Source organism: Arthroderma uncinatum (genome assembly GCF_011692745.1).
Source record: "Arthroderma uncinatum strain CBS 119779 chromosome Unknown scaffold5, whole genome shotgun sequence".
NCBI classification, from domain to species: Eukaryota; Fungi; Ascomycota; class Eurotiomycetes; order Onygenales; family Arthrodermataceae; genus Arthroderma; species Arthroderma uncinatum.
The window spans coordinates 1739369-1762744 of NW_022983867.1; the positions used below are offsets into that span (position 1 = coordinate 1739369).

General features: G+C 49.7%; 7 protein-coding genes across 7 annotated transcripts; 5 read left to right on the forward strand and 2 right to left on the reverse strand.

Moving 5' to 3' along the window:
• Positions 1-497: 497 nt before the first annotated feature.
• On the forward strand, positions 498-2883 carry GIQ15_06919 (CCR4-NOT transcription complex subunit 3; the record flags this gene model as incomplete). The annotated part of the gene is made up of 4 exons (XM_033554336.1): positions 498-690; positions 773-1074; positions 1146-2719; positions 2823-2883. 4 exons carry the CDS (start codon positions 498-500, stop codon positions 2881-2883), a joined length of 2130 nt encoding a protein of 709 aa, XP_033403851.1.
• Positions 2884-6357: 3474 nt separating this feature from the next.
• GIQ15_06920 (uncharacterized protein) lies at positions 6358-7077 on the forward strand (the record flags this gene model as incomplete). Its single annotated transcript, XM_033554337.1, has 2 exons — positions 6358-6761; positions 6825-7077. 2 exons carry the CDS (start codon positions 6358-6360, stop codon positions 7075-7077), a joined length of 657 nt encoding a protein of 218 aa, XP_033403852.1.
• A 1323-nt stretch (positions 7078-8400) lies between these two features.
• Positions 8401-10323, reverse strand: GIQ15_06921 (phosphotransferase; the record flags this gene model as incomplete). Its single annotated transcript, XM_033554338.1, has 4 exons — positions 8401-9146; positions 9382-9928; positions 10045-10216; positions 10283-10323. 4 exons carry the CDS (start codon positions 10321-10323, stop codon positions 8401-8403), a joined length of 1506 nt encoding a protein of 501 aa, XP_033403853.1.
• Positions 10324-12519: 2196 nt separating this feature from the next.
• GIQ15_06922 (uncharacterized protein) lies at positions 12520-12858 on the forward strand (the record flags this gene model as incomplete). Its single annotated transcript, XM_033554339.1, has 2 exons — positions 12520-12565; positions 12659-12858. The coding sequence occupies 2 exons, from the start codon at positions 12520-12522 to the stop codon at positions 12856-12858; spliced, it is 246 nt and encodes an 81-aa protein (XP_033403854.1).
• A 136-nt stretch (positions 12859-12994) lies between these two features.
• On the reverse strand, positions 12995-13564 carry GIQ15_06923 (uncharacterized protein; the record flags this gene model as incomplete). The annotated part of the gene is made up of 1 exon (XM_033554340.1): positions 12995-13564. The coding sequence occupies one exon, from the start codon at positions 13562-13564 to the stop codon at positions 12995-12997; it is 570 nt and encodes a 189-aa protein (XP_033403855.1).
• A 1459-nt stretch (positions 13565-15023) lies between these two features.
• GIQ15_06924 (dihydrolipoamide dehydrogenase) lies at positions 15024-16789 on the forward strand (the record flags this gene model as incomplete). The annotated part of the gene is made up of 4 exons (XM_033554341.1): positions 15024-15159; positions 15272-15327; positions 15399-15881; positions 15950-16789. 4 exons carry the CDS (start codon positions 15024-15026, stop codon positions 16787-16789), a joined length of 1515 nt encoding a protein of 504 aa, XP_033403856.1.
• Positions 16790-21569: 4780 nt separating this feature from the next.
• Positions 21570-23323, forward strand: GIQ15_06925 (fatty acid desaturase; the record flags this gene model as incomplete). Its single annotated transcript, XM_033554342.1, has 2 exons — positions 21570-21757; positions 21841-23323. The coding sequence occupies 2 exons, from the start codon at positions 21570-21572 to the stop codon at positions 23321-23323; spliced, it is 1671 nt and encodes a 556-aa protein (XP_033403857.1).
• Between the last annotated feature and the right edge of the window lie 53 nt (positions 23324-23376).

Consider the following 23376-nt stretch of genomic DNA (forward strand, 5'->3'; position numbering starts at 1 on the left):
GGAATGTGCTTCAACAGACGAATTGCAAACTTCGTCGTAACACGACTTTCGGGGATGTCCTCTGTTGTAAATCGGACATGCACGACCGGATGATACGTCAACCCTGAAGTGCTAAATATGGACTGATGTGCCTCGGTAGATGGTGTGAAATCTGTCTGCAGCTGAGGCGTAGTTGTATTTAGAAGGTAATTGCCGACAGGACTTGTTTTATATCGCCGAGTGGACTGGGAGTTTCAGGCCGGCGGCTAACTGCCTTGCATCGAACCCCCCTCCTATCATAAGACGAAGACGTTCTCAAGGGTATCCCCGTCAAACTGCCGAGTTCCTAGTATAGCTCACGCACTGCCCATAACGGCACGGAGCAATTATTGCTGTACCCTGTAATACTCGCCAGTGGCAAGTGATAGTTGACAAGGAAGAGGAAGAAGAAGAAGAAGAGGAGGAAGAGAGAAAGAAGAGAGAGGAGGTTGGAAATATCCGAATTGAGGTGTCATCACATGATCCGGCCCGTTGTTCTTCCGATGGCTTCGGGTGCTTGGCATAAAATTCCTTGGCAACTTGACCTGGACGATGAAATGAAGCATGGAAGCAACGAGAGCTTCACAACTCACACCCTCATCACTTCGGCTCGCACACGTCTTGACGGCTGTTATTTACCCCGGACCGACAGCATTGCCCTAGCGCTCCGCCGTACCAACCAATCTCGCGCCTGCTCTTCGCCGCAGCTCGCCCTCTCGCCGTTAACGCAACTGCGCCCATTCGCTATTCACAGCTGAGCTTCGAACCGAGTGCTCCCGAGAGCCAGGTTATGAAGACATCATGACTTCCCGAAAAACGCAGCAGGAAATTGACAAGACCTTCAAGAAGGTTGGCGAAGGCATACAGTCCTTTGAAGGCATATATGACAAGATACGAACGTCTAGCAATGCCGCCCAACGGGACAAACTAGAGGACAACCTTAAACGAGAAATCAAGAAGCTCCAACGGTTTCGAGATCAGATCAAGACGTGGGCAGCTGGTAATGAAGTCAAGGACAAGAGCCCGCTGCTGGAACAACGGAGAGCCATAGAAACAGTGCGCGATATACCATATCCTTTCCCCCCCAGTTTGTCACATTAGGGAGGCGATACTGACATCAGACCCAGTGCATGGAACAATTCAAGGCTGTAGAGAAGGAGATGAAGACCAAGGCATACTCGAAAGAGGGGCTTTCGGCTGCAGCGCGCTTGGACCCGAAGGAGAAGGAGAAAGCGGACACCTGTGATTTCCTCTCCTCGACGGTCGATGTTTTGCAGCAGAAGATAGAGGCCATGGAAGCCGAGGAAGAGGCCCTGCAGGCATCAATGAAGAAAGGAAAAAAGGATATCGTCAAGTCGAACCGGTTAGCAGACATAGAAAGGTTATCGGAACGGCATAAGTGGCACGTTGGGAAACTGGAACTACTACTACGGTCTTTACAGAATGGCAATGTCGAAACGCACCAAGTACTCGATGCCCAAGAGGCGATAAAATACTACGCTGAGGATGGACACAATGCCGATTTTTGCGGCGAGGACGAGACTATCTACGACGACCTACCACTGGGAGACGAAGAGGCTCAATTCGGCATGAACAACGACAACGATCGAGGATCATCACAGGACACCCAATCGATACAAGACGACGACATGGATTCTCGGCCACCCAAGAGTAAATCGGAATCAGGTCCTGCAAGGCGGCCGTCAACACAGATGAAATCTCCCTTACCGGTCCTCGCCACCCTGCACCTCAACGGTCCTTCATCGTCGTCCGCAAGCGCAATGAAACCCGCACCTCCTCCCGCACGGTTACCTGGAGAAACGCTCAAATATGCCTCTGCTGCTGCCGCGGCTGCTGCGAGTGATAAAGCAGGTGTTGGAATTGCGCCACTCCCTCCACCGCCAGGTGCAAGCCCGGCTGTATCAACAACACAACTCGCCTCCAAAGCGTCGTCAACGGCATCGCCTTTAGTACAACCCGCGCAGCCAGTTCAAGTCCAAAGGCTGGTGTCCTCCGCGGGCAGCGTAGATGAGTCAGGCAGCCAATCGAAGTCCCCTACCCTAAGTCCGAGCGTAACGGCAGCCAGTCGACCTGGAACTATGCCTCCCACGCCCGCAATGTCAAAAATAGAAGCCTCTACGGCATCAACAACGACGGCAACGGCAGCAACGGCATCGAATAAAGACCGCACAACTACCAATGGCCAGACAAAGGGGAAGAGCGGGGAAGAGCCAGCTGCAGACGAATCAGTGTATCATCTACCTCCCGGTTTACAAGATTTAATCCACTCCTTCGAAGTGACGAAGTCACGATCGACGGCCCCCCAGTCAACTTCTGTACAACGACTACTGGTAGCCTCACATAGCACATGTCCAGAACCCGGAGATGCGGAGAAACCTCGCCATTACAAACGTCAAACACCCTACACAACGCCGATTTACTATCCCCAGGAAACATTACCCATCTTCGATGACCCACGGCTATACGAAACAGGGAGAATAGATACAGACACGCTGTTTTATCTCTTCTACTACCGTCAGTCCACGTATCAACAGTATCTGGCCGCCAAGGCGCTGAAGAACCAAAGCTGGCGCTTCCACAAGCTGTATCAGACCTGGTTCCAGCGGCACGAGGAGCCAAAGAATATTACTGAGGAATATGAGCAGGGCACGTATCGGTTTTTCGACTATGAGAGCACCTGGTAAGTTAATTATTCATCTTCTTCCGTGCGTACTGATACCGGCACCGGTGCCGGCACCACGTCACCACCAACACACTGGCTAATACCGTGAAATTGTCAATAGGATGAATCGACGAAAAGGAGATTTCAAATTTGTCTACAAGTATCTTGAAGATGATCTGTAAAACAAAGCGACCCATCAACTGAATACAATTGATTAATTAAAATCATAACCACCCCCGTCCCTGTCAAAGTACACCACCACCACTACCACCCCCTACCACTCGCACGTCTCCTTCTACCCCGTCTTCTCTGTTCGTTTTTCTTCTCTGCGCTTGACTCCTCTTCCCACCTTTTCGCTTTTCTCTCTTTTTAGCTTCTTGTTTCTATTCATTGGATGAAAGGGAAAGGGGAATGAGTGAAGTGAAATGATAGGCAATTCTTTACCTGGGACTGGAACCGGGCTGGGAGGGAGTTTTTTATTTCATCCTTTTTTTTACTTTCTCATTACTGCGGTGTCTGTTTCTTAATTTGTTTACCTCGATGCTAAATCTCCCATAATTTTTGGCGCAAACGGGCTGTCTTCTTTTTCTTTCTTCATGACAGGAACAAAGGACGCAACTTACTTTAAGGCAATATCACCTACATGGCCCCCCTGATTCTCTAGTTCTCTAGTTGTTTGGTCTCCGCTTCTTCTCGAATCCTTCTCCGTGGGGGTTCTAGCGTAGGCGTGGCCATCGGGGCTATGCAGATGCCGGGGTAAAGGGATGGGCCATCGGCCAAGCTGAGGCTATTAACATGGGTGTATCACGATGCTAACGTCGATGGCGACCTTCGAGTCTTTTCTAGTCTCCAGGAACGAATACACTGCCCTTGGCCTCTATAAATAACAGGGTTTCGAGGAATACCAAGGCCAGAGGCAGTGCCGGGCTAAGTATATAAATACGACCTTTCTTTTCTACATGCTACCGAATTGACCTTGCCAAAATAAAAATTAAAAAAAGCCGAATGATATACTTTTCCTTGGTCATCGTCTCATGATCACATCTCGGAGGAAAGGCGTGTGTTTTCGCATTGGTTGGATGGGCTTGCCTTACTGCGCTTCCCCTTGCTCTGGCGATTGGTCCAAGTCTCTCCACGATATTGTGCGTAGATGATAGGTACAGTCAAAAAACTGTGTTGGGCATCAAGAAAACAGGGCAGAAGAGGACGAAAATGGGAGTAAAAAGGACGAAGAAGAAGTACCCGACTGTTCCACGACGAAAATAGAGCTGAGAGAGGGTGTAGACAAGGTCGAAGGTTTTCTAACTTATAAGATCGATGATGCCGGCAGTCTCTCTTCCTGATGTTTCTCATCCAGGGTTTTCCCCTAATCTCATTTCTGCGTATGGTCAGCTCTATTGGACAGTTGCATGTTAGGCTTCGATGCCGCGTAATAAAACGAATTGAATCTATTTGGCAGCGGGCCTTCCACTGATCCCTCGCTGGGATGAGATGGATGCCTCGACGCCCATTTTGCTTTTGAACGCTACTGTTCGTGTCTCTCGTAGAGGCCTGACGTTGTTTCCTGTCTATGTGCTGTGTTGGATACCTGAGACTAGCATGTGAAGCCAGCGTTGCCTTCAGTGATGTTGTAATGGCGGGCGTCAGTAAGAAGCACGAAGGAACAGCTCTGTATCCTTGGTTATTTTCTCTTTTCTCGTTCTATCTGTTGATCTCGAGTGGTCCAAGGCCGAAGTCCGCCTCGCCCTACCCTGCCACGTCAGGCTGCGGCATTAACGATCTGGCAGTTTGCACAGCCGTGAGCAGATACTAGAGCAATGGCAAGACGGAAGGGATACGGAGAAGCAGACGGAGAAGCAAGAAATGATACGGAGAAGGAGAACAAGAAACGATACGGAGAAAGATGGAAAAGGGGTACGAGGGATGGCTTAGCTAAGCAAGACGGCAACCTCCGTGTTTCCACGACGAACCTCAAGATAGACAAGACAAGGACAAGACACGACAAGGAGAAGACACGCTACAATGGCTTGGTCGAGAGAGACAGACGAACACGACGGCGATGACGGTGACGGCCGCGGCGGTCAGGTTTGAAACGCATGCATGCCACGTACCTGTGAGGGCGACGGTCGTGGTCGTGGTCGTGGATGATACACAGCATCTGCCCGACGCCTGCATCTCACTCTGATTACTGAATCCCTGGTCGACAGTTCGACAGGTTGCACATTACACACCGAGGAACTCTATATCGCAATTAGCAGCAGCCCGTTATTAGGCCGGCCGACGAGCGCTCGCCGTGCTGTGACTGGCTAGCGGTTTTTGCCTTTTGACAGGCCCTCAGACTACGAGACCACGACCGCATCGCCGTCACCCGGTCTATCAGATTACGATGATGACGATGATGATGATAGGAATATTCCCTCATCTCAGGCTCCATCGCCGGCCCGCCCCATCGTCAGCTGCTTATATGGCCACTCTTCATGGCGAGAAGGGCGCCAGAACAGCCTCCCAAACGGCACGCGAATCCGTATCGGACTAATGGCCAAAAAGATGAGGCGATGGATGATGGGCTGGGAATCGAAATGGATGGGAGGGCTGAGCAGCCAGTGCTCGCACCCATCCATCAACCAACCCCCATCCCGTCCGCCTGGCCGCCCTCCTGTGGCCTCTCGTCTAAGTTAGCTTCACGCTGACATTCGAACCTGATCTTCGCTGCGATCTTGTCCTTATCACTGCATGCTCGTTTGTAAAACATTGGTATCTCTCCGCCTTGCCCGCTGTGGGACCCCCATCGATCACATCAGTCACCCACCCCCCTCCGGCTATTCTATTTTCTGCTCAGATATCTGGCAGCCCGGCGCCGATTGCCGGATCTTATCGCTGTCCTTGTATCGCCAATCCCATTCCTTTGTTTAAGAGACCGCTCTTATTACTTCATACTTCCATATTGCATGCTCATTGCGCATACTGCTGCTTATTGATCAGTATCAAGTCGGTATTCGCTTACGGTCAATACCTTGCTTGCTTCACTCTCGGCCTTTCCCCTCCTCCCTCCCCGACGTCATTCCCTCTCTCATACTCTTACAGAGAGGCTGTGTTCCCATCACCTCCTCCTCCACGTGCAAAGTGTGCTCTTTTTCAGAAGAACACTTCCATCCGCTCGTGTAATCGTGCCACCTGGGCCAACGAGTTATCTGCCCGACCAATCTGCTGGGTGTTTTCTAAGTGCATGGGGGCAGCATAACCGCTAGCTTCACTTCTCTGCCCTTCTGTTTCAACCGAATATCCCCCCTCGTCGCCTACCCCTCGAGTCAGCTCGTTAGTACGCCGAGGCTGTGAAACGTTTGATGGGCATCAATTATCTGTTCTGCATCTGCTTACTTGGACCTTCCTCCCTCCTCCCCCCGTCACGTGTAGCTGCAAAGGCTACCTTTTTGTGCTAGGGGAAGTTCGCATTCGCCTCCTTTTCTCACTGGTACTAGAGGGTATATAATTATCACCTGTGACCCGCCTGCTCCTCCATCTAATCTCCCATACCACTTCAAAAATATTGAACTATTCTTGAAAACCCCCCTTTACTCGCTCAAGCATCATTCTTGACGTCCCTCACCAGAGCATCATCACACCTTGTTGCCTCTTCTGAACATCTACTATTCACAATGTCCCGCCATTACTCCCAAGAGCAGGCTATCTACCAGTCTCCTGTCCGTGACGAGGAGACCTGGAGGGAGTTGAGCCCTTCTGATAACACCTACACTGCTTCACCACGCTCGCAAATGGGGTATCTCTCCCCCCTGGCTCCCCCTATGACCTTCTCGAACTCTACAGACAGCGACCGATCCAACTCCACAGTATACAGCTCGACATCGACACGTCTGAACACCATGACTTCATGTCACTCACCGAGAAGCCCTTATGAATACGACATCAACGAGCATGATTCTCGTCAGTCAACACAAGAGCAGGCCGACGGCTTTCCTACCTCACTCAACCAAGACTATCTCTTCGATAGCCAGTACATGGCTCGCGTTTCACCCAGCCCCAGATCATCCAATACAGAAAGGTACATTCCAACCCCCTGAATTTCACTGCTAAGCTCAATCCTAACTCGACGCTACCCATACAGGTCCAGTCAAAGGTTCATCTGCCTCTACGAAAACTGTGAAGGCTCCTTCAGCCGCGTAGCTGATTTAAGCCGACACCAAAAATCAATCCACTTCCCAACAAAGATGGATTGTCCAAAATCACGCTGCAACCGCAAGGGCTACTATGGCTTCACTCGTGAAGACCATCTGACCGAGCACCTGCGTCAGTATCATGGAGATAACCTAGCCAAGCGCACCTCTAGCAAATCAAAGCGCTCCGAGGCTAGGTGTTAAATGTTCAACATCCTGCCAACCAACAAATGCGTTCCCTTTTCATTGATGCAGAGAATTATCTTTTCATCTCGTTCCTTTCGATAATTCAGCATGCCTTCAACTTGCTATTTTAAGAAGCGTTTCCACAACTTCGGCTTCTCTTTTGAGCTGGTACTCATCTGTTGATGAACCGTTTTTTTTTTATTCGCTGTTGCCGTCGAATGTTCGAGTGGGACTTCCCGTCGCTCTCGAACATTGTACTCTATTCTCTCGTTTCGTTTCTTTTTCTTTCTTGTGTCACTACATCTACTCGGAACAGTGGTGTTGTACGGGCACGTTTTCTTTCCATTATCCTCGAAGCGCTAATTATGAAGATAATTGTCCATTATTTTCTTTATAGTTATCTGCTTTCTCTTTTTTTTTTCTTACCCTGTACATGGTTCTGCGATGCATTTTCTATCAATCTTGTTTACGAGCACCTTCTGTTCATTCTTCTTCCGTCACTTTCAGTTTATCCTTCATTCATACTTGTATAACTTGGCTGTAAATCATTGCATGGTTATTTCTTTCTTATCTTGTTCGAGAAATTAAATGCCGAGCCCGCCATCATCGCAGGCTCAAAGCTGTCATCCCATCTCGTCCAACTCCAGGTGGTGGCGTGTCTCTCGAAAATGTCTTTTCCTCTTGCACTTTGTCGCGCTTTCTTGGTTTTTTCTTACTACTCTCGGTTAGCATTCTTCGGGCTGGCTTGTGTATAACATGGTGTTCAAACGGATGGTTAGGCGGTGGGACGGACGGGCGGGCAGGACGGGCAGGCTATGGCGGGCAGGCGATGGGATGGGCGGTGCAAACCCCCACACAACAAAACACAACACAAAAACAACAGCTATCATGAAGTACAGGCTCATGAGTTTATTCAACGGAACATGTAGCATACGAGCTTTTATGCCTTGACTTGTCATTTCTCTATCTTGTTTGCTTGTTATTTTACTGTGAGATAGACCTAGGTGTTTCTAGCTTAGCCACCGTCTGAATAAGGCAGGTGGTAGATAACTACTATCGGTACACAGAATCAACTCAGTATCACATTACACCCAGTGCATCTTCCTGTCACTTCACTGTACATCGAGTGTCGTATCTATTGTTTGATATACGTTCAGTGTCGTGTCTATCCTTTAATATACTGTTATACTGTTATACATGAGGCGACATACTATGTTAATGTGGATCAGGACAAGGTTTGAGTGTAGCCTTTAAGCTTTAGACTTTGACTTCCGGGAAGAGCCCTGACCCGTTAATTCTCCTTCGCCCCTTGACGCATGGACAAAGTAGACGACGAGCTAATCAAAGAACAGGAGGAGGAGTAGCATCACCGTCATCCTTGAAGATCCACGATTTCCAAAAGAGCTTCCGTTCCTTCTCCTCTGCATTCGAATATATCTGCACACGCAATTGACGAGCCATTTCACACGCATGCTCAAAGTCATCCGGGTGCGTGCCGCCCTCCCGGTCGACTCCAAGTGAGTTCTGTATGTTTGAGAGAATCTCCGCACATTCCCTCCACTCTGAAGCGTCATGGAGTATAGCTTTCTTGTCGGCAGGGGGGAAGGAAACTGGGCAAGGATGAGGGATTATTTCACTCCAGATCTTTGCAAGTCCAACCAGGCCGGCCTTGAGGTTTATCAGATCCGCGTCCCAGGGATATCCTGCCTGAGAAATGAGGTACTGTATCATTCCAAGACCCGGCTGGCGGAGGGCCTGCATATGTAGAGCGTTTTCAACGCCAGTTGCGGCATAGTAGTATAGGTTGGCCTCTTCCAAACGGAATCTCATGTCGACTTTCAATTTATCCACTTCACTCATTGCATCGTAATTATCGAGACGCTTTGGTGGCTCCAAAGATTGTACTTGCGAGAGATCATGTTCACAGAATGCTGGATACCCCGCCTGCATGAAAAGAGGAAGAATAGCAGCATCCTGCCAATCGATTATGGCTTCTATCTTGTTCGTTCCGGGGGTAAGGAGGAGGTTCGTGTAGCTCAGGTCGGGGTGTCTTAGTATGGGAGTGGACAGCTCTGATCTGGACGGAACTAAAGATGGTGACATTTGTAGGTATTGGGATAGGAGTGATATATGTTCCTGCGGGTCAATATCTTCGTCGGTGGGGAGGAGGAAGGCCCGCCGAGGTCTGGATTTTCCGTGCGTCGACGTCCAGGCAAGCTCTCAACGTGCAGGAGCGGCAACGCAATCTGTAGGCGTGGTCCCTTGTATCCCGTTAGATTACCATGAATGTCCTCACATGTTAAGGTTAGGGGGGTAACATACAAGGTCCGCGATCGAGCTGCATGTCCGCCCTCTCGCCGTGCCAGAACTGACGTTTGCAAATAGGGCCAACGCAGAAGTCACCCCCCTCTGATGGAAAATCCACTCTTGATTCCGCAGGTATGTCGCGTCTATGGTACAAACTGCCATACGCCGGGAATTTGAATTTGAATATCTTCCCTTCGATTTTCGCTATTTGGGTCATCAGGTCGGCCGTCTGAGCAGTCGAGAAGGAAAGCCATCTCGACCCGAGACTTTCGCCGTGGAGCCGTTCCATTATGATGTATTCGGCACCCACGGGGTTGTCGGTCGTGGACGCATACGCAAGGATCCGAGGCACCGGTATGTGTAGGGAGTCGCGAAGGCATTGCATCGTTGCGGCTTCGCTAGCTGTTGTGTAGTGACGAGGGCCGGCGATTGGGGTTGGAATGCGTGCGATCACCTCAGTCTCATCATCCATGGTGAGAAGAAATATTTTATTAAACCCTCCTTCAGCTAATTTGATGATTTGAGAACATCGTGGTCGGCCTGCGGCTTCCGCTGCCACACGCTGCAACTCTGTAATGTTGAATTTCACATATTGCTCTTGCAGCCGGATATCTTCATTACAGCTAGGTATCGTAAGCAGAGGGGTCTGAGACACAGAAAAATGGACGACCAACTAACATCCATCGCCTTGAAGTATTGCGAAAGAAGGATTCTAGCTCTGGAGCCGAGGTGGTTCTGGTGCTTGTGGATAAACAGGTTGCCGATTGTTTTTTCAATAGGCGCAAACAGGGCAGGGTGAAAGTCCGAGAGGAATTTAGGCCGCAAGATGAAATGCGACGTAGCCTCATAGCTAGAAGGATACCGTCGTAGCCTCATACCTAGAAAGATAAACTGTACAGTGAGGAGGGACGCTCACTCATCTGGAGACGTTGAGGAAAAAGGTGACACACTCCTCATGCTTGAAAATATGTCGATACGTAATCGTTCCTTTTTCCTCTGGTGGGCGAGGGGGCCAGGCGTACGGAGTATAAGGGCAGATGATTTCTTTGCCTGCGGAGTTAGGCAGCCATCATACGACTCCAGGACGTTGTCGAGGTCTGCCAAAGTTCATCCCAGCTCCATAGAGCGAATTCAACAGAGCAGAGAGGTCCAACGGTTCGACGTGGTCTCGCTTCGCGCCTCATCTTCTCCATTTCCCCTCCAGCATTTTTGATATCTTCATAGTATCGACGGCTCGCTCCCGCCTAGCTTCGTATCCATACCCCTGACTCGCAGGGGAAGCTGATCACACCTATACTTCGTAGATCTAGATCGATTTCATGTGGTGGCCCTTCTCGGCCATCCCGATCTCAGTCTATCTCAGCGGGCGAGACGGGGAGCTTGTCGTTGTGTGGTTGGGCACGAATTCGATATGCTCGGCTCGGGCCCAGGGCAGCTGGGCTGGCTGTCGAAAGGCACACCATTATTGACCCCCGAGTTAGAGAGCAGCCATACAGAGTACAGCTCCGTACCTGGGTGGTTCCGTAGAGTCCCGATGTAGCATTTTTCACCTAGTGGCGAGGTATCTGGATGCCCCTTTGGGCGGAAGACGGTCGTTTTGGTTGATACCCTCGAGCCGTCGGTATCTTGAGCTCGGCGCAAATTGCGGAAGCTGATCGCAGCAGGGGATTGTATGTACATATGTGTATACCTCGAGTGGCTTATCAACCTGTATACTATCACTCGTCTTGACGCCTTTTGCGTCTTTCCAGGTTCCGGTTTAATGTCGTTGCCGTTCTATACTCTGTAGTGACGCGGCCCTGACGGCGATCGGCTTGGAGGCTAACGGTGGACCTGGGGAGCATCGTGGCCGTTTCGTATATGCAGTGTACGTTGATGACTTGGGTTATACGGAGTACCGAATTTTGCTGTGTTCATGCAAAGATAAACTCTGTACTAAAACATTACTTTACCTTCCCCTTTCCGTTATAGCATAAGATAGATAGACTAGGACGCAGGTAAGTAGTTATAGAGAGGCAGAGAGATAGAGACAGAGATAGGGAGTAGATACAGCGAGGTAGGAGTCCTATTTGGTAATGAAAGGACAAAGGAACAAGGTAATTGTAGGATTACACATATAAAACAACCCCAAATACAGGAGAATAAGAGTGACGGGTTACTCTCTCCGAGCTAGGCTAGGGAATATGAAAAATATGCCGATAGGAAGCATTTGGCGAGCCCAAGCCGTCACACGCTGGCATGCATCGTCTACATGCATATGCATATAAGATGAATAAAGTAATAGTGGCTGCAACTGCACCTTTTATTTGCTAATCAATATTCGAGCATGGCCAAGTTACATAACAGGGTCTGGGTGGCTGAAATGCCAATCAAACGGATCATGTACGGTGATGAACGGTGATGTGACTCTCATCTATCACCGTTTACAGGGTGTATACCAGCAAGCAGTACGAATGCGTAATATCAGAGCTGGAGAATGAACTCCGTAAAGGTAGAAATGCGGCAGTTTATACGGCAATTACAGCTGATGCTAGAGAGATGCCCTTCTACAGAGTATCTATACAGAATGTCCACGGACGCCCGAGCAAGGGCTTAAAGTTTAAAGTCGCTCAAATCAAATGCTAGGCTGGAATAGGCCGCCTGACCTCTCCATTCAGTTCTAGTTTACTGTTAAGTTGATGAAAAGTTGTATATATAGTCCTCCGGCTCGCCATGACCCTCCTCATCAGTAGTCCTCTCTTCCGCCGTGAGCGTCTCCTTGACCTTGATAACTCGAGTCTGTTAAAGACAATACCTTGGTCACCTTGACCCTTCTCGTTGACACTTCCTCGTTGTCCGCCTCTCGTTGTCCGCCTTTCGTTGGCCACCTCTCATTGTCTGCCTCTCGTTGACCACTTCTCGTTGACCACTTCTCGTTGACCACTTCTCGTTGACCACTTCTCGTTGACCACTTCTCGTTGACCACTTCTCGTTGACCACTTCTCGTTGACCACTTCTCGTTAACCTCGTCGACTCGACTCGTTGACTCCTTGCACCTTCTGGTCATAGCTGCCTCAAGGAACCACTTGTACATCATCTGTACCAACTGTACCATCTGTACCATCCATCTGTACCATCTTGTACCATTACAACACCCAGACACAACTTCTAGCCATGTCGTCTGTAAAGCCCTCGTACATGGACCTCATCCGACAAAATGGTATGACACCCAGCATGCCCTGCGTTCTTCTCTTTCCCTTCCCTTCCCTTCGTCACCACACATAGACACGCGACTTACTCTCCTTGACTGTAGGCTCCTTCACACCAGGCTCGTCCTCAAACATCAAACAGGACGCCAGGACCTCCCTTTCCATGCAGGCACAGGCCGGCAGCCTTCCCGCCAACGACAACCACAAGCAAAAGGGCCAAAAGGCATCCAGGGCCAGCGCTCCTCCCACCGGCAACATGGCTTACGACCTCCAGGGCATCGGCAGCTGGGCGGATAAGGGCTGACCCCGTCTTGCCTCTTTATTGTTTTTTTTTTTTTGTTTATACCCACTGAGCGTTATTAGCATCTTCACGGAGTTAGGTAAATTCGAAAACACATGACTGGATCCAAGGAAGGAACAGAAACAAAAAAAAACATACATCATAACACTGGCTTATCAGCCAGGACTTCGCCCATATCCAGGAACTGGCTGAAGATCTCACCGCCTGCCCGGCCCTTTCCATCTAAGCTCACCCCTTCGCCGCATAGCAGCTTCGTCTTCTCTACCGCATAGGATCCCCCGTTACCCCAGCTGCCCTTGTACCCGCCGATCGTACGGTCAGACGCCAGCACACGATGACAGGGCACCTCTGGAGCAAACGGATTGGTCTTCATGGCGTTACCCACCGCCCGGGCAGACGAGGAGAGATGGGCCGACAGGACGGCGTAGGTCGTCCACTGGCCCTTGGGCACGGAGAGCAGGGTCCGGTATACACGTCGCCTGTAAGGGGTGAGTGACGGGTGGGATGAGATGCGGTCCAGCTGTTGACGCAGAAACTCGGGGTCCTCGGATGTCAGGGCAGAGGTGAGTGAGGACGCAGGCGGCTGCTTGGATATCTTTGCAGCCGACGAGAGGGTGGCTTGTTTCTTGCCGGCTGTTGGTATTGACGACGAAGCAGGCTTCCGCTTTGCCCGAGCAGAGACTTTGGTCACCGTTGCAGTTCTGGCCATTGCTGTGGTCTCTGCAAGTACAACACAATGATGTTCCTGGGGTCAAGTACCGGGTATCCTGAGAGAAGTCTCCAGACGAGCGAGACACTGGTCCTTTATCCTTTATATCTTCCCATCCCCTTCTCTTCGCGTCGTCGCGTCTTTTTGTCACAGTTGTGGCCAATCACGACGCGTGGTCACGTGCCAGCCACTGACTAAGGCTTAATCGGCATATTGCTTGTTGCCCACTTTTTGATATGAGGAGGATGCACACTTCAGACACACCATCGGGGGACTTTTATATGGATGAGACCGTTGTTCGGGTGCTCATGGCTTGAGATGGTTGTCATTTCATACATCAGGTGCATGGTGAGATCACTATGCGGCTTTGGCTGATCATCATGGGAATGATGACAAGACTTGACATGAACCTCAAATACCTGTCTCGCTTCCACTTCTTAAACATCCGATAATCGTGGTTCAAGGCATTTGTGGTTCATGTCAACTGTGGTTCATTTGTTATTTGTGGTTCATGTTAATTGCGGTGGTATCATTCAAGATGACACAAAAACTTTGAAATTCACCGGTGGATGATCGTTGGTGATCCTGGGAGGTGGACTTGCTAACAAAGTGTATAGCCTACTTGATAAACTGACTAGGGACGGGAATACCATTGCCATTATTCTAGTTTGGCGACAGAGACGGCCGAGGCTAGTTCATATTCACGCTCAACATCTCTGGAGTCTTTGCCTACCGTTCAACGATGACGACACTACCTTTCCGATAGCGCTTCTCAATCAACTCCCTTCTTCTTCTCTTTGCCTGTTTACCTGCGTCTGGCTCCAGACTATGCTGTTGTGGGTTGGCATCGCGGAGTGACCATCTGTATAAGCTATCTGCGAACGAGAGCTAGATGCCCGACTATCTTCGAATCGCTGGTTGTGACGCCATCAATAGTTACTGGATAAGGCTGAAGAATGTCTTCTACATGGTATGTTTAATCTACTCCGTATGCACTGTAGACTCCCTGCTAACTGGAAGTTAGTAACTTGGTCTGCGTCTTCACTTGCCGCATCGCCAGAGACGCAGCCAGGTCCCCAGTGGAGGATACATAATAGCGAGATATCTACACAAGAGGAATTCATCTATATACTATTATAAATCTATACTATTCTAAATCTATACTATTCTATATCTATACTATTCTATATCTATATTCTAAATCTATAACATTCCAAAGAGTAGGCTTACTAAGCTGGCCGAAAGAGGCCGCCGGAGAGCGCGCGCCGGGGCCGAGACTTTGCCCGTTCGGGAAGCCAGATGGTTTCAACGGAAAAAGAACTTCAACTTCATCCTTCGTCCTGCTGCCAATTGCTGCTGACATCGTGCTTTTCTCATCTCCCCAAGGGCCAGCGAGCTTCCAATTGACTGCTGCTTTTCCTTTCGTTCTATTCTCCGCCAGACCTCCTGTTCTCCCATCATGTTCCGTACGGTCCTGCCTCGCCGTGCCTGCCAGACGGCCTGGGCTCCGTCCCAACGAACCGCCACAACTGCTTTCCCGGCCTTCGGGGCCTACTGTCTCCCCAGATCGAGGAGAGGATACGCTACAGAGTCTGGTAAATATCCCGTCAGCCGCCAGCTCCGGGCGTGAAATCTGTGTCGAGTGCCTAGGCTAATCCGTGGGTTGTTATTGTCACCGGGTAGAGGAGCATGATTTGGTCATAATAGGCGGCGGGGTGGCTGGCTACGTTGCCGCCATCAAAGCCGGCCAGGAAGGATTGAAGGTATGCCCTATCTCGCTCCTTGTCGACGGGCGCATTCGTTACAATGGCTGGGCGCTAACACCTGGGGCCAGACTGTCTGTATCGAGAAGCGTGGCACATTGGGCGGAACCTGCCTCAACGTCGGCTGTATCCCATCGAAATCTCTCCTCAACAACTCCCATCTATACCACACCGTCCTCCACGACACAAAAAAGCGCGGTATCGAAGTTGGCGATGTCAAGCTTAACCTCGAGCAGATGATGAAGGCCAAGGAGTCCTCCGTCGACGGACTGACCAAGGGAATCGAGTTCCTCCTGAAGAAGAACAAGGTCGACTACCTCAAGGGTTCCGGATCTTTCATTGACCAGAACTCCGTCAAGGTCGACCTCCTAGACGGTGGTGAGCGTATCGTAAAGGGAAAGAATATCATCATTGCTACCGGAAGTGAAGCCACTCCATTCCCCGGATTGAACATCGATGAGCAGAAGATCATCACCAGCACCGGTGCTCTCTCGTTGAAGGAGGTCCCAAAGAAGATGATCGTTATTGGTGGTGGAATCATCGGTTTGGAAATGGTAAACACCTACACACTACCTTTGCGCGCGGAGATATTTTTATGAACATCACTAATATCCTATTCTAGGCCTCTGTCTGGTCTAGACTTGGCTCTGAAGTCACCGTCGTCGAGTTCCTCGGCCAAATCGGTGGCCCCGGTATGGATGCTGAGATCGCCAAGCAGGCTCAGAAGCTCCTCACCAAGCAAGGCATTAAATTCCTTACCGGCACCAAGGTCGTCAGCGGTGATGACTCCGGTAGCACCGTCTCCCTGAACGTCGAAGCCGCCAAGGGTGGAAAGGAAAAAACCCTCGACGCTGACGTTGTCCTCGTCGCCATCGGTCGACGACCATACACCGCCGGCCTCGGACTCGAGAAGATCGGAATCGACATCGACGACAAGGGCAGACTCGTCATCGACCAGGAATACAGGACCAAGTCTGACCACATCCGCGTCATCGGTGACTGCACTTTCGGCCCCATGCTTGCCCACAAGGCTGAGGAGGAGGCCGTTGCCGCCGTCGAATACATCACCAAGGGCCACGGACACGTCAACTACGCCGCCATCCCAAGCGTCATGTACACCTACCCAGAAGTTGCCTGGGTTGGCCAGAACGAAGCCGAGGTCAAGGCCTCCGGTGTCGAGTACCGCGTTGGATCTTTCCCATTCAGCGCCAACTCTCGTGCCAAGACCAACCTCGACAGTGAAGGTCAGGTTAAATTCATCGCCGATGCAAAGACTGACCGCATCCTCGGTGTCCACATCATTGGACCCAATGCCGGTGAGATGATTGCTGAGGCCACCCTCGCCATTGAGTACGGTGCTAGCTCAGAGGATGTTGCGCGAACCTGTCACGCCCATCCTACTCTCGCTGAGGCCTTCAAAGAAGCTGCCATGGCCACTTACTCCAAGGCCATCCACTTCTAAACAGCTCGCCAAAAATATAACCCCGGAAAAAAAACGCTCTTTACACTTCTATTGATCGCTTGATGTTTCATTTTCGTGTCTTTATGAGCCTACCCCCATAAACTTTGTGTCTTTTGCCATAATCAAAGTACCATCATCGTTCCCCGTTCCCTTATCACCCCGTTTTCTGTCTTCATTAGCCCGCTACCTTTACTCACCCCTCACCTCCCGGCTTGACCTGATGCTACTGTCTATATATCCTCCTCCTGACAGACGACACTGTACTCTTTTTTTTTGGCCATTCTGTAACCATAAACTGGACATGAAGTTAATTTAGAATAAAGCTATTTCATAATTATTACCTTGGTTCACTCGGCCGGGAGGCCTAACCACAGAAGCTCAAACAGGATAAAACGATATTATCATTCTATGAATACGCGGGTCGACGCCAGCGCGGGCCACAGGATACAAATTATCAGTCTGGAAAAGAACGAACTATGAATCATACAGCGTCTATCAAATGGCTTGGTAGGCGTTGAAAACATGAGACGAGGCGAAGATTAATCTTTCAGGCCAACCCACGCAATGCGGAAAGATGACTTGAACGCTATAGCAGCTTCCATCCCCTCACTGGAGCAATCTAGGACCAAAAGAAGGCCTCGCAAATGTACCCGGTAACTGTCCAGCAGACATTCCGACGCCCTGGCCTATCATTTGCGGCCCTCTCAGCATATGAAGTGCCTCTGCCTGGTGGGCACGAGATGTATAGCAACATTCACATTCACATTGAGGGCCAGCTGTCGTCTGCATGACGGAAGAAGGTAAAATCATACCACCGCGTGCTGGTGCAGCGGCTATTGCTTGTCGCCCTAGCGTCATCATAGCCCCTCCCATTCCTCCTGGTCCAGCTGCGATCTGAGGTTGAACTGACTGTTGTCCTTCAATCTGTAACATGTTATCCCACAGTGCTTGATAAGAGTTGGAGCCAGAGCTACCGGGTTGTTGGCAGATTACGAGGTGGTGATGATGGACTTCTTGACGGCTCGAGTCTGCACATCTACTGTGCCCTATTCGTCGGCTACGACAGCAGTCCTTGTGGCGACAGCGTCTGCTCCCATGGTGGTTGTCACTGACTCGGTAGCTGGTTTCGTCCGAATCGGACACATAGGTATATTCGTCTTCGCTTCTATTCATCAGTTAGCTTCTTGACCACTGGCTGGATGAGAAAGTGCATGGGTAAATAGTTTGACAGATTTACCTAATTCCCCTATTCCTAGAGCGTCGGAATCGGCGTTCACAAATTCTCTGTCTTCGTTGTGGCAAAGGCATGCCATATTCTCCATCGGATTCATCATAGTAGCCGTAGTAGCCATGCGGAATCATTCGGGAAATCCCGTCCAATCCATTAGGATAATAGTCATCTAGGTCGTCAACGTAATATTGTGGCATCGTGCTATATTGCAGCTGGGTTTGCTATAGAATTGTCCCGTTCGTCGATAGAAAATGGCCACTAGATATTGAAGAAATGGGGTTGGAGATGGAAAGCTCAAGACTTATAAGGAGGAGGAAAGGTAAACAGGGCTTTGTATATGCATACAGAGCAAGCATGTGAGACTCTGGCCATTCGTTATATGTTGGTTCACTATCTAGGCGATGCGGCATCAGCTTACAAGAAGGCAAATGCAGCCACCCGCTCTACAGATAGTTTGCTTTCAGACCTAAGGGATCAGTCAGCTTGAGCATGAAGGTTGCAAGAGACGAAAAATGTAAGGGCTAGATTTAGGCGAGTCCTCGTGATAGGCTCGGATATGGGGAAATACTGCGATAAATAGTAAGTAATGGACATACATATTCGTACGTATTCTGAGACCAGGGCAAACTTTTGCCCTGTGCGACCCCCAAACATACGCCTTGGGCTAAAGTCCTAGATGCAGCCATACTCTCATGCCGAATGCCAGCCACATGGCCTAGTTCTAGGTAGGACAACGTTAATAAACAATAGATCAATGAATTATGCTATGTTTGGCCAAAGCTACGTAGACTTTCATATGGTTCCCCGTAGCGGAGCCAGCGAATCGATCGACAGGTTGCTGCCGTTTATTCACTCTTAAATATATGTCCTGACGAAGTTGTCATACTGGAGAAGTAAGTCATTGTTGGAGCATATGGCTTAATCCAATTCTCCAAGACAGCCGTCAACATTTCGCAGACGCCTTCGATGGCGTCCCTGCGTGAATCGCCCCAACTCTCAATATAAACTATCCCAAACATGTTAGTCAACGTGGCATATGTTATAGCGTACTGGCTTGCGGGAATTGACTGACTCTTGACTTTTGGTTCTGTGCCCGAGCCTCGAATCGTAAATCGAACGCCTCGATGTGACCATATAGTGAGCATCTGACTAGTGGGGTCCACCGGCAGCACTGGATTTTTGTCCACTGTATCTGTATCATATCCTTTGGTCATATCTCTCCATCTATTGATCGGGAACGACCCGATCGTACCTTTAGCGTCGAGGGTATTCGCGCGTATGTTATCGAAAAGCGTTGCTGTTGTTTTGGTATCTGGCGAGACAAAGTAGGTATTTAGATTCTCATGATACCCGTATGTTTCATAGAGCTGTTCGAGTTTCCCAAATGGAGTAAGGCTCTGCTCTCTCCATTTTGCCTCAGCTGCCAAGAATACCATGGCAGCTGTGAGTCCGTCCTTATCATAGCAAACTTTGGTAAACATATACCCTAGAGCCTCCTCAAATGCAAATGGTACCTCGTATCCTTGGCTCTCTAGCTGCCGCGCGACATTGCCCATCCACTTAAAGCCTGTCAAGGTCTCTTCGAAGTGGAAGCCTTTCTTTTCCGCCATTTTTGATAACATGTTAGAGGAGACTGCAGAGTTGAGCATGGCCATAGGCTTTCCGGTATTTTCTTTATTCATTGAGTCCAAAAGGTGCGATGCTAGAAGAACCCCTAATTGATCTCCCGTGAATCTAAACCAAGAGCCACTTCAAACCTGTCAGCCGGGGCGCTTTGCTAAAGTGAGCGTGATAAACATACTTGACTTTTTCAGCAGCGGCAAACCGATCCGCGTCAGGGTCATTGGCTATAATAAGCGTTACCCCGGACTTATCTGCAGTTTTCATGGCAAGATCTAAAGCACCGTTTTCTTCTGGATTTGGGAATTTGACGGTTGAAAAGTCAGGGTCTGGCTGCTCTTGTTCAGGGACAGTTATAATCCCTTTAATCTTCAATGAATCACAAAGCTTAGACATGGTAGCATTCCCAACTCCGTGCATTGGCGTATACACAAACTGGCTGGGCTGGCGCCAAGTATCCACGGTAGAGGCCTATAGTAGTCAGTATATGCATAGATCGTATAGGATGGTGAGGTAGCGCAGTGACTAACAGCAAATCGAGTTACGGCATCACAATAAAGGGCCGAAACTTCCATATATAAATTTGGGTCTCGAGTTTGAGGCCCATCGATCCCACGCCAGGCATTGGGCCACGGAACCAAGTTAAGCTTGATTGATTCTGCTATTTGGCTGTCAACTGGGGAATTGATTTGGGCCCCATTCGAGAAGTATCTTTGGTCAAAGGTTAGTATATTTCTATATTCTTTTGATACTGGGTAGTGTCTAACACTTTATATCCTATTTATCATGTTAGCCACAACAGTGAACATGGTCAGGGGCTAAGCATGCGAAATTACCATTATCTTGTGCCGGGTTCTATCAGACAAAGTTAGCAAATCACCGAATCCGATGCCACCAGAAGTCAATACATACATGGCTCGCCGTGACCATGACTCCTGCGTTTGCCTTCTTCAATAAGACGGTGAAGGGCACAAACGGAGTTGGATTTTCGTTGTCGTACCACCATACATGTATGCCCTCAGCTTCAAAGGCATTGGCGGCCAAGTAGGCAAATTTCTTCGAGTTATGTCTAGCATCACGCCCGATCACAACTGATGGCGCCTCCGTGCCTTGGTGTGTTTCCTTGACGAATTTGGCTAATCCTTGGGACGCCTGGATGACAGTAAGTGAATTCATGCATGAGAACCCAGCCTGCATCCGCCCGCGTAGACCAGCGGTGCCAAATTGAATGCCTATAGATGGTAGTTAGGACTACAGTATTTGTCAATTGGATAGACAGCCTTCACGTACGTTCCCGCAGACGCTTCTCAAGAGCGGGCTCATCGTTGTCAGCGCGGAGCTGCTCAATCTCCTTGCGAGTAGAAGGATCCTGATCCCATTCCAGCCATCGCTGGACGAGGGTATCGAGTGGTTCCTATATCGAGTTAACAGCCAACCAGTACAAGATGCGCCATGATGACGATGCATCCCGACATGTGGGGGTAGTTCTGCGACTCAGGAGAGCAACCTACCATGGTCAATCTATGAGGGCCAATTATGTTTCGGCCAACGCTATATCAGTCGTTATTATTATGCTGTACCTCCGTACTATGTACTATGTAGGTAGCGAAAATGCGTGGGAAGGCCAAAGGTCGAAGTAGAGTAGAAAGTGGCCGTGGCTTGGCGTCCGTGTATCAAAATCGTGGTTGGATTCACGAACAAACTAACTTGTTCCGCAACTCCACGACTCTCTCGCTTTCTGCGTCCTTTGCCAGCCCCGCACCACGCTCGCTCGTTTGTGGCGTGTTGTGTCGGTATACCTTGAGCTTCTCGATTTTAGAACATGTCCCGGGCTGTCCGGTACGATTCGTGAACCCTGGTCCTTCGCTATACTTCGTTGTTTACGATCGAGATACACCCGAGCTTCCGGCTGACGAAGCTGTTTATGACATGGCACCTTCAGGCAAGGACTCGATCCTGACGAGATATGAGATAGGGAAGCAAATTGCAGATGGGAGGCATATAATTATCTTCGAAGGAAAAGTGCTCAAAGTGGATGCCTGGTTGAAATTCCATCCAGGGGGTGATAAAGCTATCAAGCACATGGTTGGAAGGGATGCCACAGATGAGATAAATGCGTACGATCAGAACACTCCTACTTATTTTAATTCTATGCGCGGACATATTTTCGAAGATGATAATGGCTAATTCACGGCTATAGACTACACTCTGCCGCAGCACGACAGCGGATGAAGGCGTTTCAAATCGGAAGAATTGAGAGCCCGTGGATCAATTTCGTCCCTCCAATCCAGGGAGGGGACTTTGGAAAATACAATACAACGGAAGTCCCATCCATTGAATCTGACGATAGCTCGTCCGGCCCTGAACAGTCGATCCCCCCTTCACCGCTCTTCGAGGCAGTCGATAAGGAAACGTCTGGACTCAGGCGACGGGGTTCTGCTTCCACGTCCATCTCCTCGGTTGAATCCTCCTCCCCGAAAAAGACGGATGCACAATCGAGGCCATACTTTCTTGATGCTAGGACTCAGCAGGAAATCGACTTCGACACCGCCAAGTACCCGCCAATAAATGCTGTCGAACAAGAGCGCATTGTACAGAAATACCGACAGCTCTACGATCGGTTACGCGATGAAGGACTGTTTAACTGCAACTATCTAGCGTACATGGTAGAATTGGCCCGCTATGTGCTACTTTCTGGACTATTTGTGTATTTCCTGCGACACGGCTGGTATGCCACGTCTGGTCTCTTCCTTGGACTCATGTGGCACCAGCTTGTTTTCACGGCTCATGATGCCGGCCACATGGGGATCACTCACGGCTTCCACACTGATACAGTAATCGGAATCATCGTTGCGGATTTCATCGGTGGACTCAGCATTGGCTGGTGGAAGAGGAACCACAACGTGCACCACATCGTCACCAACTCGCCGGAACACGATCCAGATATCGAACATATGCCCATATTTGCTATCTCGCATAGATTCCTCGACAGCCTTCGAAGCACGTACTATGATCGCATCATGGAATACGACTTCGCGGCGAAATTCCTCATTCGTTACCAGCATCTGCTCTATTATCCAATCCTTTGCTTCGGGCGATTTAATTTATATCGACTCAGCTGGGAATACCTGATTCTTGGCCAGGGACCTCGAAAGGGTCCCGCCTGGTGGCATCGTTGGCTTGAGATTGCAGGACAGGTCTTTTTCTGGACTTGGTTTGGCTATGGGGTGGTATACCTGAGTATTCCTGACTGGAAGAGCCGACTTATATTCGTCATGGTCAGTCATATGGTCACCGCACCCTTACATGTGCAAATCACACTATCCCATTTTGCCATGTCAACTTCTGATATGGGCGTGCATGAATCATTCCCGCAAAAGATGCTTCGAACAACTATGGACGTTGATTGTCCGCAATGGCTGGACTTCATTCACGGAGGCCTTCAGTTTCAGGCCGTTCACCATCTTTACCCACGGCTACCTAGACATAACCTCCGTCGGGCGCAAAAATTGGTTCTAGAATTCTGCGAAGAAACCAAGATCCCGTACGCAATATTTACTTTCCTTGACGGCAATAAGGAAGTCATTGGGCGTTTGGGTGATGTTGCTAAACAGGCTCGAATGTTGGCTGAGTGCCAGAAGTCAATTGCTGAAAAGGGGGTATTTTCAGATCACCATCATTGATGGTGGGACCCCTAATGCACATTTATTTCGTTTGATTCTTTTCCAGCGGTGTG